We start from the raw sequence: 17457 nt of genomic DNA on the forward strand, positions 1-17457 counted from the left end.
TCCTGTCGGCGTGGACGCCATCTGCAACCGTCTGGCTCTTCGGTCACGGAGCGTTTTTCTCGACCGAAACGCTCGACAGGCCTCACACGTTTCTTCCTTGTGCTCAGGTGACAGGCACAAGTTACAGACCAAATGCTGGTCTGTATAGGGATATTTACTGTGGCATTTAGGACAGAATCGGAACGGGGTCCGTTCCATCAGTCTCGATGTTGCACGCGGTCGGGCCGACCAGGCCCCGACGGGGGATCGAAATTACCCCGAAGGGCTACCGGAGCTCTTCAGGATTCGGTGTCGATTCTAATCTAACCCGATACCGAACGAAACAATACCGACGTAGTTTTCCGAAGTTATGACTATCTTTCCGTCCCGAAACACAGAGCGAAAAGGAACACGTCCGAACCCAATGGCGGAAAAAAACCAATCTAAGATGGAGTCGATGCCCATGCGCAATGGAAACCAAGGAGGAGGAGTCCCTCGGTCTCGTGACTCGAAAAGACTTCTTCGAAGAAAAACAACTTGTAACACTCCGACCCAACACCAGACGGCGGACTATGCACAGCATGTGTATCTGCAGCTACACATGCCACCGAACTGCAAGATACTTCACACAGGCAAGTATAGAACTTTAATTTAAAACAGTAGTACACACAGTTTAGGTTAAAATGGCAATAAGCTATTTTAAAAGTGGACACAGTGCAAAAATCAACAGTTCCTGGGGGAGGTAAGTTTGGTTAGGTTTCTCAGGTAAGTAAAGCACTTACACAGTCAGTCTCCTGGGCATAGGCAGCCCACCGTTGGGGGTTCAAGGCAACCCCAAAGCCACAGCACCAGCAACACAGGGCCGGTCAAGTGCAGAGGTCAAAGGAGGGCCCAAAACACATAGGTGCCTATGAAGAACAGGGGTGCTCTGGTCCTAGTCTGCTTACAGGTAAGTACTGCATCCTAAGGGAGCAGACCAGGAGGGTTTTGTAGAGCACTGGAGGGGACACACACAAGTCCACAAAACACACCCTCAGCGGCAGAGGGGCAGCCAGGTGCAGTAGGCAAAGTAGGTGTCGGGTTTGCTATTGAAAGCAATGGAGGGACCCGTGGGTCACTTAGGTGATGCAAGCAGGGCACAGGGGGGCTTCTCTGGCCAGCCACCGACTGGGCTAGGATGAGGGCCACCTGCTGTCACTCCTGCACTGATAGGTGGTTCCTCTCGGTCCTGGGGGCTGCGGGTGCAGTGTTTTGTCCAGGCGTCGGGTTCTTTTGTTAGCAGGCAGTCGCGGTCAGGGGGAGCCTCTGGATCCTCTCTGCAGGCGTTGCTGTGGGGTTGCAGGGGGGTCGACTCAGGGTGCCCACGTCGGCGTAGTCACCTGGGAGTCCTCTCTGCGGTGTTGGTTCTCCTGAACTCAAGCCGGGGACGTTGGGTGCAAAGTGTGAAGTCTCACGCTTCCGGCGGGAAGAGAGAGTTCTTTGAAAGTTGCTTTAAAGTTGTTGCAGTTTCTGAACAGTGCTGCTGTTGTCGGGAGTTTCTTGGTCCTTTAGGTTCAGGGCAGTCCTCTGAGGTCACTGGTCCCTGTCGGATGCATCGCTGTGCAGGTTCTTTGAGTCTTGAGACAGGCCGGTAGGGCTGGGGCCAAGTCAGTTGTCACCTCCGTCGTCTCTGAGGGGCTTTCAGGTCAGCAGGTCTTCTTCTTTCTTCAGGTTGCAGGAATCTGATTTCCTGGGTTCAGGGTCGCCCCTAAATTCTAAATTTAGGGGTGGGTTTAGGTCATGGGGGCAGTAGCCAATGGCTACTGTCCTGGAGGGTGGCTACACCCTCTTTGTGCCTCCTCCCTGAGGGGGTGGGGTGGGGGCACATCCCTATTCCTATTGGGGGAACCCTCCAAACTCAAAATGGAGGATTTCTAAAGGCAGGGGTCACCTCAGCTCAGGGCACCTTAGGGGCTGTCCTAACTGGTAGGTGAATCCTCCTTGTTTTTCTCATTATCTCCTCCAGCCTTGCCGCCAAAAGTGGGGCGGTGGCCGGAGGGGCGGGCATCTCCACTAGCTGGGATGCCCGGGGTGCTCTAACAAAAGGCATGAGACTTTGAGGCTCACTGCCAGGTGTTACAGTTCCTGCAGGGGGAGGTGAGAAGCACCTCCACCCAGTACAGGCTTTGTTCCTGGCCACAGAGTGACAAAGGCACTCACCCCAAGTGGCCAGAAACTCGTCTGGTTGTGGCAGGCTGGCAGAAACTGGTCAGCCTAGCACTAGGAGTCGGACTGGTATTCAGGGGGCATCTCTAAGATGCCCTCTGGGTGTATTTTACAATAAATCCCACACTGGCATCTGTGTGCATTTATTGTGCTGAGAAGTTTGGTACCAAACGTCCCAGATTTCAGTGTAGTCACTATGGAACTGTGGAGTTCGTAATTGACAGACTCCCAGATCATATACTCTTTATGACTACCCTGCACTTACAATGTCTAAGGTTTTGCTTAGACACTGTAGGGGCATAGTACTCCTGCAACTATGCCCTCACCTGTGGTATAGTGTACCCTGCCTTAGGGCTGTAAGGCTGCTAGAGGGGTGACTTACCTATGCCACAGGCAGTGAGAGGTGGGCATGGCACCCTGAGGGGAGTGCCATGTCGACTTAGTCATTTTCTCCTCACCAGCACACACAAGCTGTGCTGAGTGAGGGGTCCCCAGGGTAGCATAATACATGCTGCAGCCCTTAGAGACCTTCCCTGGCCACAGGGCCCTTGGTACCAGGGGTACCAATTACAACTGACTTATCTGTGTGCCAAGTGTGTGCCAATTGTGGGAACAAATGTACGGTTTAGGGAAAGAACACTGGTGCTGGGGCCTTGTTAGCAGGGTCCCAGCACACTTTCAATCATAACTGGCATCAACAAAAGGCAAAACGTTATAGGGTAACCATGCCAAAGAAGGCATTTCCTTACACCTACCTTCAGTGTAGCTGGGGAACTCCAGTGACCAGTGTCTAGCACATGTACTTAAAATGGCTTCCCTGTTCACTAACTATGTCTAAGAATCAACAAAGACATAGCAGGAGTATCTTTGCTCAGGCAGGTATGCCCTCACATGTAATGTAATGCACCCTGCCTTTAGGGCTGGAAGACCTGATAGAGGGGTGACTTACATATATAGCATGCAGCGTAAAGGGGACAGGGCACACTGGTTGTATGCTGTGTCATGTTTTCATTTTAGTTCTGCACCAAGACTCGCAGCCTGCGAAAGGAGCGCTGTGTGCACTTGGAGAGAGGGCCATGAGGGTGGCACAATTCGTGCTGCAGCCCCTCAGGGGCCTTCCTTTAGCACCCCATGCCCTAGGCACCATGGGTACCCTCAACTCGGTACTTTTAGTGGTAGCTGAAGGTTTGCCTATTGGGGGGGAAAAACACTGCAGTTTTGGGGGAAAGGGATCTGGCACTGGGGACTCGTTTAGCAGGCACCCAGTGCACTTTCAGTCGAAACTGCACCAGAAACCAGACAAAAAGTAGGGTTGGGTGACCATGTCAAAAGAGGAGCTTTCCTACAGGTAGGGGGATTATATTTTTCTATGCACCATTGTGTTGGTGCTTCTCTTTCACACTTTCTTCCTACCATTTCTATCATTTTACTTTCTCTATTGAGAAATGGACTAGAGGTGGTTGGAATATTTGCTCTCTTCCTGGCGGTGGCTACAATGAAGGAGTCCCCCACCACATTGCTCCAAATGTATAGTGGCTCCTCAGAGGAATGCTTATACTTTTTCCACTGCCCTGGGAGACACTGACTTGCAAGTTGCTGGCTCTTTGAACTCCTCTCTTCCCTGATCCATGATGCCTGAGAGTATTGGAAGGAACTGATTTTCATTTTGAGAGGGTAGTAGTGTCTCTAGTAGAAAACATGCCTGTGACTTTTCCTCGTTTAGTTGGAGTCCATACCTTTATGCCACCTCCTTAAGCAGCAGATTGTACATGGTAATATCATCTGAAGACAATGGCCTTGACGGATAAGTGTCTATGGCTTCCTCAAGTGAGTCTGCCTTGAGGTCTTGTCATTGATCTGTGACGCCTTCCCTCTCTTCGTTGTCTTGGTTCAGACCTTGTTTTTCTGTGTTCTTTTTGTCATAGAGGAACTCTGGTGGCTCTGGTGTCAAAGTGGGTTCCAGTTCCACCAAATCTTTGTGCGTGGTTTCTGTTGAAGGTTTCAATGGCATTCGAAATACCTAAAGGGAGGCATCAAATTCTTTCTTTAGAAAGAATGCAGGCATTTTGGCTTCAAGCCATCTTTTCTTGCACTCAATTTCATGGGGATGTTCTTCAGAGTCGACAGAAGGCACTGCTCTCTTTTTTCGCATCAAAGTTTAGGCTGCTGTTGAATGAGCTGCCGTTTTCTTGTCTTACTCTCAACATCAATCGTCTTTAGAAGCCACTGTCTTCACTGATGCTTTTCCATCTGCAGTGTCCTTTGAATGGGACCAAAGGTTTTTTTTTTGCTTCAACTTGCCTTCGGTCAGGGAGATTTACAGCACCGAGACAGTCTTATGTGGTCTGGAGTCCGAAACATTTGGCTCAACCGCTCCCATGTTTTTCAGCGTTACCTTATGGGCTTTTCCTTTTGTCTCTTGTGTTCTTTTTCGATGTAGAAGACAACTCTCTTGGCGTCAGAGCCCTCTCCTTCTGTAGCAGCATTAACCTCTTCTTCACTTGATAGCCTTAGATCTCTGATTTAAGTTGCTTCCTTCTGCCCCTACACTGAGTAGTGTGCCTGTCTTGGTCTCTCTTGAGTCTTTTGCATTTTTGGCTTGATCTCTGTGCACTCCTTGCAAGAATCAGACTTGGGGTCTATTGGCAGGCAGAGATGCAGACCTGTTGACTGTCCCTTTAGGTGGAATTTATGGTGGCACTCTGGCCAGAAACTGAATGGTGTCTTCTCCACTTCACGAAGAGCAGAGAGCCCATTGTTTGCACATTCTCCTACTTTCTCTGGATTCAAGTTTCACTTACTTTCAGGCTTTTCGCTGTAGCTCGATGGAACCTCTTGGTAAAATTTCCTTATTTAATTATCGTAATGGTTTTCTCCGTTTCCCTTGATGAAAATACGGTTTTGTTTCTTCTTCTTCCTCTTGATGTTTGGAGAGGGTCACGACGCTTCCAGACCCAACAATAGGAAAAAAGACTCTGAAGATGGCGACCAGGAGTGGGGACTTGCGGGGAAGGAGTCTGACGTCAGAGGAGGCTGCAACAAGCACCAAATGATGGGGACGTCAACGCTCAAAATAAAAGGAAAGTAAGAAAAGGCTACTATAGAAAGAGAGAGTTTCTTGACTCAACCACTAGATGGCAGAATGGTGCACAGCATGTGAATCCAGAGAAGATTCACCCTGCAAGAGTGAACTTCACCTGGAGCTAGTCTAAGATGTCAGCCTGTCTGTTTATGGATTGTCTAATCTGAAAAGGTTTTCTCCCAAGCAGCCATGACAGGATCCAATAGGGCGTCACTGAATGAAAGAAAGGGATCCATCACTGAGGATGAACGTTGCAAGATCTCAGTCAAAATGTTAGACTTTATTGCCACAGAGTGTACGGCCAATTCCAAGGATTTAGTAGAATGTTTCTACTAGAGACGTAAATGAGTAAAATTGCTCTAAAGCAGGACCAGAGAAGTAAGGGATGTCTCCTTCTGGCAAAGGTGTCCATGCTACTCACGTTTTGTAAGTACTTATATAAGTGACAATCAGGATTACAATGAGGAAGAAGGTTATCAGCCTCCGAGTCATCATCCTCTGTACAGCCATATTAGTAAGAGCGGAAAATCTTCACCATCTGTGTATATCTCTGAGCCGCAGGGAGATGCTCTGCTAAGGGAACATTGTTAAAGTTCGCCTAAACCTTTTCCTTTGCCACATGGAAAATTTCCTCTGAAATTGCTAGCTTCAAGAGTGCCACCGTAGTTGGCAGGAGATTGGTTTTGGTAGGTTTTGACTTCTTAGGTGCTGGGGGCCAGAATAAGAAGAGGTTCGGCGTCAGAGCTGTCAAGTCCACAGGAATGTGCTCCCCTTTGGGAGACAGCCAAAGGTTGCAGCAGCTGTCAAGAATCATTCCAGTTCAGAACAGCAGACCTATTGTTCTTTCTCCTCTTGTGGCTCTGGTGTCACAGGGGGTTTCATAACCTCAATGGGGCAGGTCAAACATAACCTGGAAACTTTGGTCTCATATTTTCAAACACTGAGATCTTATCCACCAATGAGGTGGAGTTTGGAATTGGGGAATATCAGCAAAACTCCGAATGGTCCAAGGTGCAGGACCACTTCCTTGGGCAAGAAGAGAATTTCTCCTTCCTGTTATGTTTTTTGTGTTTTTTTAAATGGAAAAATCTTTTTGAGAATTGCACTCTAACTGGTTACTTACCAGTGAGTGAGAGCGATCACTAAGGTGTCTCAACCCCGGTTAACTTTCGAAGGCATGGATGCATAACAATCGTAGGCCCCGGAATTGTGCTATGATCCAAGACACCACACACATTTTATGCAGCTCTGAAAGGGACTGCTTCTTGTGGCATCTTTGAGAGGCTTCAAAACTAAAGGTACTGGATGATACATTTGAGCTAGCCAATGCTGGAATGCTTTGGAGTCTGGGGAGTGTTCCAGACCCACATCGATAAAAAAACAGGAACTGACAAAAGAGTGCACGTTGGGGCCGAATTTACTCCAGTGTCATCATGTCTGGAGGGGAAGCTGCATCTAAAGATACCTGGCGCCAGACAGCAGTGCTATAGTAAATTTGCAGGGGAAAGCTTTTCCAGAGTAGTCTGAACCCTAGGAGTATAATTCAGAGGGTGAAGAATCTGCAGGAAGGTGCATCCACCAGCAATGGATGGCAGTGAATCTGGTGTTCTCGCAATGTCAACTATTACATTTATCAAGACTTTAAAGTACACGATTCATCCTCTTCTCGCTTCACAATGTATTCGCACTCTGGCAAATGGAGAAAACAAAAGCCCATATCAAATCGACTCTCAGATCGGATGAATAATTAGAGCTACCCAAGAAAAATCACTGTTGGACTTGACTACTGTTTTGGCATTAAATGAACCACTAGATGGGGTGTCAAACAATAGGATCACAAATTATCACGTGAATTAATCAATTACAAGTTTGTAGGATGGTGAACTGTTTCATCCGTAGCAGTGCAACTCTGGCTCCATGTGGCTGAACAGGCACAATGAGGGCAGAGACAAACGTTCCCCCTATGTGAGACATCGGAGGCAAAACACCAGTCATAACAAAGGCAAAATGCATCATTGTTGGTAACTTGGATGCTCGAGGTCCACCTCACACAAACTGATCTCTGTAGTTCTGTTATCTAGGATTGAAACCCCACTCAAAAAACCAACTCACAAACCACTGCAGAATAGCGTTCCAGCTCACCACTATTCACCACATTTTATTCTGCACATTCCTTCACACTCACAACTTTGTATCTCCAACCTACACCATTAGCCCCACACTCTTACTTCACTTACATCATTGTACATAAACGATCTCCTGCAAAGAGTCCCCTAGTGGGTGCCCGTCGGGCACTGTAGCACCGGCCTGACGAAGAGCATGCCCTATGATGAAGCATGACACCCTTCTGGGTGTGTGAGGGCACTTGTTCCTCTTCTGGTACCTCAGACTTGAACCATACCTATTCCATTCTTCATCTTTTCTTTAAAAAGAATGGCATACCCCTGTTGCGATTTGAAAATATGCATCCTGCAAATCTAGGGACACCATCAAGATCCAAAGCAGAGAGGATCTGGGCCAACTTGAGCATCTCAAATCTGTCCTTTCATAGAAAGGCATTGAGAGGATGGAGGTCCAAGACAGGCTTGTGGCCCCTTTCTCAAGGCCCAGTACCTTTTGTATTGCACTTTCGGATTGCAACAGGGGCATGTCAGGTGCTTCTCTGAAATCCCTTTCAATGTGGGAGGTTTGCTAACTGGAGAGGAAAGAAAGGGTAGGGCATAGCTGTTTTGAATAATTTTCAGGGTTCATCTGATAGACTTGATGGATAGCCAACCAGGGAGGAAATGTTGAATCTTGCCTCATACTGGGTGGGCAAAAGCTGCTGAGGGCAAGCTAACGTGGTCTGTTGGCTGGTGTAGTGGAGGAGAAGGTATCAGAAGATTGGTGCCCCTGCTAGCACATGTCTGCTGGAACTGCGCCTCCAGCGCCGAAAGGACTGGATTGACTGCTGTATTACTTGATTGTGAAAGCTGTCTCTATCCATAAGCCAGTCTCTGGAGTAGCATCTACATTTCCAAAAGTGGTGTGAAGGCTGTTTTGTAGAAGCCAATAGGCCCAAAAGGAAGGTTCAAAGAGGAATCCACCTTCTCACCGAAGATGCAGACCTATCAAAGGGCATGTCCATCAGCAAAGCCAGAACATCACCAGAGGAACCAGTAAACCTCATTAAGGCATGCCGATGAAGGACCACTTTGGAACCAAGCTTCCAGTCAAGGCAATACGTGGTATCCGAGCCTTTGTGGATAACCTATTTGCCTATGTCTTACCCATCATGAATCGTCTGGGCAATAGAGGCCCTCAGATCTTTTGCGGCACCTGACAAGATCTTGCTGGCCATGTCCCAAAGGGCATGGGTATAATGACAAAATAGGCAGTCCGCAATGACAGACTGCAATGCTGAATTGTCTGAAGAAAATGTGTTTGCTAAAAGGCGTCAATCCTCTTAGATTCCCAGAAGGAGTTGTGGGGAATCAATTGGGATTCACTTTACTGAATGAGGTCTGCACAATAAGGCTCTCGAGTGGGAGGATTGGTGAGAAAATCTGGGTCACCATGAGCCAGTCTCTGACATCTGCCCACATGCCTGTTCACAGGTGGGTAAGAACATGGTTCCAACCAGGTAGCCATCAGCGTACTAGAAAACTTAAAGTGTAAAGTGGAACAGCTACAAGAACGGCCCACAAATAGGACCATACTCGGACCCATGACCTTTAGAAGGCTGCAACTTCTTGTGCAGGTCAACATACAACCTCCCCTCCCGGTCTCAAATCACCTTCTGGTCCAAAAGTGAACACTTACAACATGACTTAGAGTCATAGCTAGAGTCAAGAAACAACTTGTGCAGATCCATGACCAACATCTACTTACTGCAGTCCTGGGCACAGCCTGTATTCAGTCTTTTTCAGTGGGGTCATTGTTCCCTAGCACACTGTATTGGAAGTTGTCAGAAAACTGACAAATAAGGGTAATGGAGCTCTGGATCCACTTTGAAAGGCACATAAATAAAGGAACCGAGGGCAGGGGTGGAGCTACAATTCTGCTCCATCACTTCAGGGCAATGTGGAGTCACACAGCGCCACCTAGCAGTATGCAGGAGGACTGCTATGAAAAGAATGGGGATCCAGTCTAGCGACTGTGGACTATTATAAGGTGAGCAGTTATAATCCATCAGAAACACCTGTTCTCTAGTGCCAAAGGCCTCGGGTGTACATGTTTCACTGGATTCCAGTCTGTGCCCGGGAAGTTTAAAATGTTAAGAATCTGCAGAGGGAATAGTAACTGCTAGAAACAAAGTTTAAAACCAGATTTATGATTCAAACGAGAGCTTAATCCATAAACTGGGTATAAAATAAGTCCTTATTTTCACTATAACGGGTCAGCTGCTTCTTTTCAACTAACAGTTTCTGAAACACTTAGAAACCATCACTGGGATGGTTTTAATCAGGTATGCTCACTGGGCCCTGGAAGACACTTTTGAAAGACAGGGATAAGTGGAGGCAGGGTCACTGGGGCAGGAGAAAGAATTTGGAAGAAGGGGAAGGCATAGTCACTGTAACTTAAAGGAGGGAGAGTAGCTGGGACAGGGGGACACAGGATCACTGGGACAAGGGGACACAAGGTCCCCTGGGACAGGAGGACACAGCACCACTTGCACTGGGGAGAGACAGGAAAGGTAGACGATGGTGAGAGGGTCATTGGGATTGTTCGAGACCTGCTTGTGAGGACAGGACAGACAAGGTTACTATGGCAGGGAGATTCAACATCACTGGGACAAGGAGAGTCACGTTCACTGCATTAGAGAGTGTCAACGTCACTGGGGAGGAGGGGGGACTGGTCAATGGGAGAGTGAGGGACAAGGTCAAAAAGAACGAAATTAGCAAGGTCACTGGTAGAGAAGATGACAATGTTAGGGGCGAGAGGCAGACAAGGTCTCTGGGACAGAGAGGGATAGGATTTCTGAGACAGAGAAAGACAAGGTCACTAGGACCCAAGGGGCAAGGATCCTTAAAATAGCTAAATAATTTTCAACTTCAGACTCATTATACCAACAGTCTGGGGTCAGACATTTCATTTATCTGAGTTGGAGAACCACTAATTCCTTGAAAGAAAGAACTGCAATCATCCATGAAGAGCTTGCAGCTCAGGAAAATCACTGTCAGTAGTACTCCAAGGACAATTACCAGGTGTGCATATTTTTAATTAGTCATATTTATAATTTTTTCAAATGAAAAACCCACAACAAGTCTTATTCCATATATATATGTAAAATTAACATGTTATCTCAGCTAAAGTGAGAAGAATATAAAGGTAGGAGAACTCACCAAGCTTTTGACGACCTTTAACAGTTCCTCCATCACCACTGCAATGCCCTGGTATCCAAGGAGGCGGCAGATGACTTTAAAATGAGGTGGGCCAACAAAGTTTCTGTAGTTGCTGTAAATGGTGCTATAAGCCAAATTCAAGGCCTAAAGAAAGAATATAAGACTATTTTATGTACCATAAGTAGACTTCTGAACAGTAACCTTATAACCTTTGCCCTGAGATGCTGGATCCAATAGGCATTATCACTAACGTTTTTAACACAATTACACTGCATGCCCAACCCACACATAGAAACAAACTTACAAACTCTATATTCTTCACTCTTTGGGTCAAGGGAGTACTGTTACTTATTACAAGAGAGAATGAAACATTGACATGCTTGCTTAGAAAAAGACCACAGTGCAAAACCCAAAAGAGTAAAACTGGAATTTCATGAAAAAAGTGTTAGTAAAAGCATGTGGCACCCCATTAGAAATAATGTTTTTTTTCTTTCTACTGTTTGATGCCATGCAAGGAGGTAATGATAACTCTATAGCCCTTCAATCATAGCATGAGCTGAACAATCAAATGGCTAAAAAGTCAGATTACTTTAAGGCTTGCTTAAACAGATACAAGTTTTCATTCTTTGTTGGACGACTTTCAGTTACCACTGACTCTAGGATGAAATGTCAAGGAAGCCCGCTCTTGGCCATGTCACATTGACATTTTGCAGCCCCTCTGCCCTCTACTCTTGACGGCATGTGGCACCAGTTGATAAACTGGTAAAGAGAGGCCATATAGTTTGATCTGCATCTTAGTGGTCTCTAGTTGATTAGAATATGTTACAATACTGTCTAAGGGAGGAATCACAATATCTCGTGACTCTAACACTTCTTTGAACAAAAACAAGTAGCACATGTCTGAGCCACACACTAGATGGCAGGAGTATGCACAGCATGTGTATCTACAGCTAGACATGCCACGACCATATAGTTATGGTGAGTCTGTCAATAGGCCTTGTGTTTAGTCACATACTCAAATTGAATTCTAGATACCACTGGCAGCCAAGCAAGAGCTTCGGAAACTGATGAATGTAGGCCCTTCATCTCAACATGAAGGTCACTGTCATTGTCTTAATCTGAATATGTGCATAGTTTGATAAACACTTTAACAAGATCACCCACAAGTGCTCTCCTTGCATAACACTTTCTTGAGAGGACCACTAAGAACTGTTATAATGGGGCTTGACTCTATGCAAAAAACTGTAGCTGGTTTCAATGCCATCCAAGGATACTGGGTAATACTAGACTGAACAAGGCATTGGGTACCTGCAAAGGGTACAGGAATGGCAACCTATCCTCTTTCTGAGGGACAATGGAAACACAACAGACCTCTACACCAGCCAGCACCCTGTCATGTGGCTTCTCCCAGACCCCTGGAATGGAAATAGTTAATACCCTTGTGATTACCACCTCGTGTATCTCTGTCAGTCTGGTGTGACTCCACTCCATTACAGTGCAGCATGGGCCATCAGGGAAGCCCACAGAACATGAACTGGTGATGGTTGTGGTACCTGCAAATACAGCCATTGCAAAGAATGGAGAAAAGCCAAGCTCTAGGTCGATGCAGCTGTTAATGCTCAGAAGACCTCACTAACTAGCAGAGGATTCAGCGTCTTGGTGAAATAATTTGCATTGTTTTTGTCAAAATTACAACATACACTGATGGAAGGTGGTTCCTTCGCTTTCTCTTATGTCCCCTCATGGCCAGAGTTGATCAATGAATCTCAATCTCTTAACAAATGGTTTCCTCTATGATAGTTCTACAAGAGCAACATCAGCATAAGAAGGACATATTGGTGTGGAAGATACTGAGTCATAAGGCACTGACGGACCATTCACAGGCTTTAGTTTAAAACTGAAGACCATTGGAAAAAACCTGAGCCCAATATGAAGAAATGAAAATGTCACTTACCCAGTGTACATCTGTTCGTGGCATTAGTCGCTGCAGATTCACATGTTGAGCACAGTCCGCTGCCTGGTGTTGGGCTCGGAGTATTACAAGTTGTTTTTCTTCGAAGAAGTCTTTTTTGGTCACAGGACCGAAGGACTCCTCCCTCTTCGGCTCCATTGCGCATGGGCGTCGACTCCATCTTAGATTGTTTTCCCCGCAGAGGGTGAGGCTGGAGTTGTTTGCTATAAATAGTGCCCATGCAATGGAGTGAATACGTATGTACATTAAAAGTTTATAATAATTATTTACAAATGTACAAATGTTTAAGATTTAAGATTTACTTCTAAACGGCTACAGGCTTCCCGGGGAGGCGGGAGAGCACATGTGAATCTGCAGCGACTAATGCCACAAACAGATGTACACTGGGTAAGTGACATTTTCAGTTCGATGGCATATGTTGCTGCAGATACACATGTTGAGCATAGACTATAAAGCAGTTACCTCCCCTAAAAGCGGTGGTTTAGCCTGTAGGAGTTGAAGTAGTTTGGAATAATGTTCTTAGTACAGCTTGGCCCACTGTAGCTTGTTGTGCATTTAGTACATCTACACAGTAGTGTTTAGTAAATGTATGAGGCGTAGACCAGGTTGCAGCCTTACATATTTCGCTCATAGGAATGTTTCCTAGAAAGGCCATTGTAGCACCTTTCTTTCTGGTTGAGTGTGCCTTTGGTGTAATAGGCAATTCTCTCTTGGCTTTAAGATAGCATGTTTGAATACATCTGACTATCCATCTAGCAATGCCTTGTTTAGAGATTGGATTTCCTATGTGTGGTTTTTGAAAAGCTATGAACAGTTGTTTTGTTTTCCTGATTAACTTTGTTCTGTCAATGTAGTACATTAGTGCTCTTTTGATGTCTAATGGATGTAGTGCCCTTTCAGCCACGGAATCTGGCTGTGGGAAGAACACTGGTAATTCTACTGTTTGATTTAAATGGAATGGTGAGATTACTTTTGGTAGAAATTTGGGATTTGTTCTTAGAACTATTTTATTTTTGTGTATTTGAATAAATGGTTCTTGTATGGTAAATGCCTGTATTTCACTTACTCTTCTGAGGGATGTGATTGCAATGAGAAATGCGACTTTCCACGTTAAATATTGAATTTCACAGGAATGCATGGGTTCAAAAGGTGGACCCATGAGTCTTGTTAAGACGATGTTAAGGTTCCATGAAGGAACTGGTGGTGTTCTTGGTGGTATAATTCTTTTTAGCCCTTCCATGAATGCTTTAATAACTGGTATTCTAAATAGAGACGATGAATGAGTAGTTTGTAGGTAAGCAGATATTGCTGCGAGGTGTATTTTTATAGATGAAAAAGCGAGGGTTGCTTTTTGCAAATGTAGTAAGTATCCCACTATGTCCTTTGTAGAGGCATGCAATGGGTGGATTTGATTGGTATGGCAGTAGCAAACAAATCTTTTCCACTTAGATGCATAGCAGTGTCTAGTGGAAGCTTTTCTAGCTTGTTTTATGACCTCCATACATTCTTGTGTGAGGTCTAAGTGTCCGAATTCTAGGATTTCAGGAGCCAAATTGCTAGATTCAATGATGCTGGGTTTGGATGCCTGATCTGTTGTTTGTGTTGTGTTAACAGATCTGGTCTGTTGGGTAGTTTGACATGCGGTACTAGTGAAAGGTCTAGTAGAGTTGTATACCAAGGTTGTCTTGCCCATGTGGGTGCTATCAGTATGAGTTTGAGTTGGTTTTGACTCAATTTGTTTACTAGATATGGAAGGAGAGGGAGAGGGGGAAAAGCGTATGCAAATATCCCTGACCAACTCATCCATAGAGCATTGCCTTGTGATTCGCGGTGTGGGTACCTGGATGCGAAGTTTTGGCATTTTGCGTTTTCTTTTGTTGCGAACAAATCTATCTGGGGTGTTCCCCAAATTTGAAAGTAATTGTTCAGAACTTGGGGGTGAATTTCCCATTCGTGGACTTGTTGGTGATCTCGCGAAAGGTTGTCTGCTAGTTGGTTTTGGATCCCTGGAATAAATTGTGCTATTAGGCGAATGTGGTTGTGAATCGCCCACTGCCATATTTTTTGTGTTAGGAGACACAATTGTGTTGAGTGTGTTCCTCCTTGTTTGTTTAAATAATACATTGTTGTCATGTTGTCTGTTTTGACAAGAATGTATTTGTGTGTTATTATGGGTTGAAAGGCTTTTAACGCTAGAAATACTGCTAACAGTTCTAGGTAATTTATATGAAATTTTGTTTGGTGTACGTCCCATTGTCCTTGAATGCTGTGGTGATTGAGGTGTGCTCCCCACCCTGTCATGGAAGCATCTGTTGTTATAACGTATTGAGGCACTGGGTCCTGAAATGTCCGCCCTTTGTTTAAATTGTTGCTGTTCCACCATAGAAGCGAGAGGTATGTTTGGCGGTCTACCAACACCAGATCTAGAAGTTGACCCTGTGCTTGTGACCATTGTGATGCTAGGCACTGTTGTAAGGGTCGCATGTGTAGTCTTGCGTTTGGGACAATGGCTATGCATGATGACATCATGCCTAGAAGTTTTAGCACAAATTTTGCTTGTATCTTTTGGTTTGGAAACATAGCACTTATTACCTTGTGGAATGCTTGAACTCTTTGTGGACTTGGAGTGGCAATTCCTTTTGATGTGTTGATGGTTGCCCCTAGATATTGTTGTGTCTGACACGGTTCGAGGTGTGACTTTGTATAGTTGATGGAGAAACCCAGTTTGTGAAGGGTTTGTATGACATATGTGGTGTTGTTTGTGCACTTTCTTACTGTGTTGGTCTTGATTAGCCAATCGTCTAGGTAAGGAAACACATGTATTTGTTGTCTCCTGATATGTGCTGCTACTACTGCTAGACATTTTGTGAATACTCTTGGTGCAGTTGTTATTCCGAATGGCAACACCTTGAATTGGTAATGTATTCCTTTGAATACGAACCTTAGGTACTTTCTGTGAGAAGGATGTATCGGTATATGAAAGTACGCATCTTTTAGGTCTAATGTGGTCATGTAATCTTGCTGTTTGAGCAGTGGAATGATGTCTTGTAGTGTGACCATGTGAAAGTGGTCCGATATGATGTAGGTATTTAGTGTCCTGAGATCTAATATTGGTCTTAATGTTTTGTCTTTTTTTGGAATTAGAAAGTACAGGGAGTAAACTCCTGTGTTTTTTTGTTGTACTGGTACTAATTCTATTGCATCCTTTTGCAGTAGTGCTTGAACTTCTAGTCCTAAAAGTTCTAAATGTTGTAGTGACATTTTGCGTGTTTTTGGAGGGATGTTTGGTGGGAATTTGTGGAATTCTATGCAATAGCCATGTTGGATTATTGCTAGTACCCAATTGTCTGTTGTAATCTGCTGCCAAGATTGGTAGAATTGGCTTAGTTTTCCCCCACTGGTGTTGAGTGAAGGGGTTGTGTGACTTGAAAGTCACTGTTTAGGTGGAGGTGTTTTTGGAGTTTGGAATTTTCCCCTACTCCTTGGGAATTGACCCCCTCTATATCCCCTGAAACCTCCCCTTTGGAATGAACCCTGATAGGGTGTGGTTCTTGTTTGTTGGCTGGTGGTGTCTGTGGGTTGGCCACGAAACCCCCCTCTAAATGGAGTTTTTCTAAAAGAGCCTCTGCTCTGCGGGGAGTAGAGTGCGCCCATGGCTTTGGCCGTGTCTGTGTCCTTTTAGAGTTTTTCAATGGCTGTGTCCACTTCAAGGCCAAAAAGTTGTTTTTCGTTGAAGGGCATATTAAGGACAGCCTGCTGGATTTCAGGTTTGAACCCTGAAGTGCGGAGCCATGCGTGTCTCCTTATGGTGACAGCAGTGTTGACTGTTCTTGCTGCAGTATCGGCTGCGTCCATTGAAGAGCGGATTTGATTGTTCGAGATCGTTTGTCCCTCTTCAACTATTTGCTGCGCCCTTTTTTGGTATTCCTGGGGAAGATGGTCTATGAGAAGTTGCATCTCATCCCAGTGTGCGCGGTCATATCGGGCTAGCAGCGCTTGAGAATTTGCGATGCGCCATTGGTTGGCTGCCTGTGATGCGACTCTTTTTCCTGCCGCATCAAATTTTCGGCTTTCTTTGTCCGGAGGTGGGGCGTCGCCAGATGTATGGGAATTTGCTCTTTTGCGAGCTGCCCCTACTACTACGGAGTCAGGTGGTAACTGCGAAGTAATAAACACTGGGTCTGTGGGTGGTGGTTTATATTTCTTATCCACCCTTGGGGTGATGGCTCTTGATTTTACGGGCTCTTCAAAAATTTGTTTTGCGTGCCGTAACATCCCTGGTAGCATTGGGAGACATTGATATTGGGTATGTGTAGCCGAGAGGGTGTTAAATAAAAAATCATCCTCTATAGGATCGGAATGCAGTTGGACATTGTGGAATTCTGCTGCCCTAGCCACCAGTTGCGAGTATGAGGTACTGTCCTCTGGCGGTGACGGCTTTGTGGGGTATGAATCGGGATCATTGTCCGGCACTGGGGTGTCGTATAAGTCCCAAGCGTCTTGATCCTGATTATCTTGACTTATAGTAGTTTGCGCTGGTGAGTGTATTTGTGGCGGAGTTTGTGCCGGCGATGCCTGTTGTGGTGGAGAGGGCGGAGGCGTGACTTTTTTAACCACTTTGGCTTGTGGTTGTGTGTCATCCTTGAGAAATCCGATCCTTCTTTTTCTCATTATTGGGGGAAGGGTTGATATCTTCCCTGTGTCTTGTTGGATGTACAGTCTCTTTTGTGTGTAGTCTGATTCTACACTTTGGAGCTCTTGTCCAAATCTGTGCATCTGGCCACTTATTCCTTGTTCCTCTGTGTAGGAAGGAGGTGTGGAACTTTTCGGCGCCGAGAGAGAATCTTTTTTCGGCTTCGGTACCGACTGAATTTTTGTGGCTTTCGGCAGTGTGT

The 17457-nt window shown here is 45.6% G+C and overlaps 1 protein-coding gene across 2 annotated transcripts in view; it reads right to left on the reverse strand.

Moving 5' to 3' along the window:
* Positions 1–17457, reverse strand: part of CYFIP1 (cytoplasmic FMR1 interacting protein 1) — a 546797-nt gene that overhangs the window by 99026 nt on the left and 430314 nt on the right. For both annotated transcript variants that reach the window (XM_069204288.1, XM_069204289.1), the window contains exon 24: positions 10591–10734. In XM_069204288.1, the coding sequence (XP_069060389.1) occupies positions 10591–10734 (144 nt within the window). The remainder of the gene's footprint in view (positions 1–10590; positions 10735–17457) is intronic.

Source organism: Pleurodeles waltl, chromosome 8, assembly GCF_031143425.1.
Source record: "Pleurodeles waltl isolate 20211129_DDA chromosome 8, aPleWal1.hap1.20221129, whole genome shotgun sequence".
In the NCBI taxonomy this organism is placed as follows: Eukaryota; Metazoa; Chordata; class Amphibia; order Caudata; family Salamandridae; genus Pleurodeles; species Pleurodeles waltl.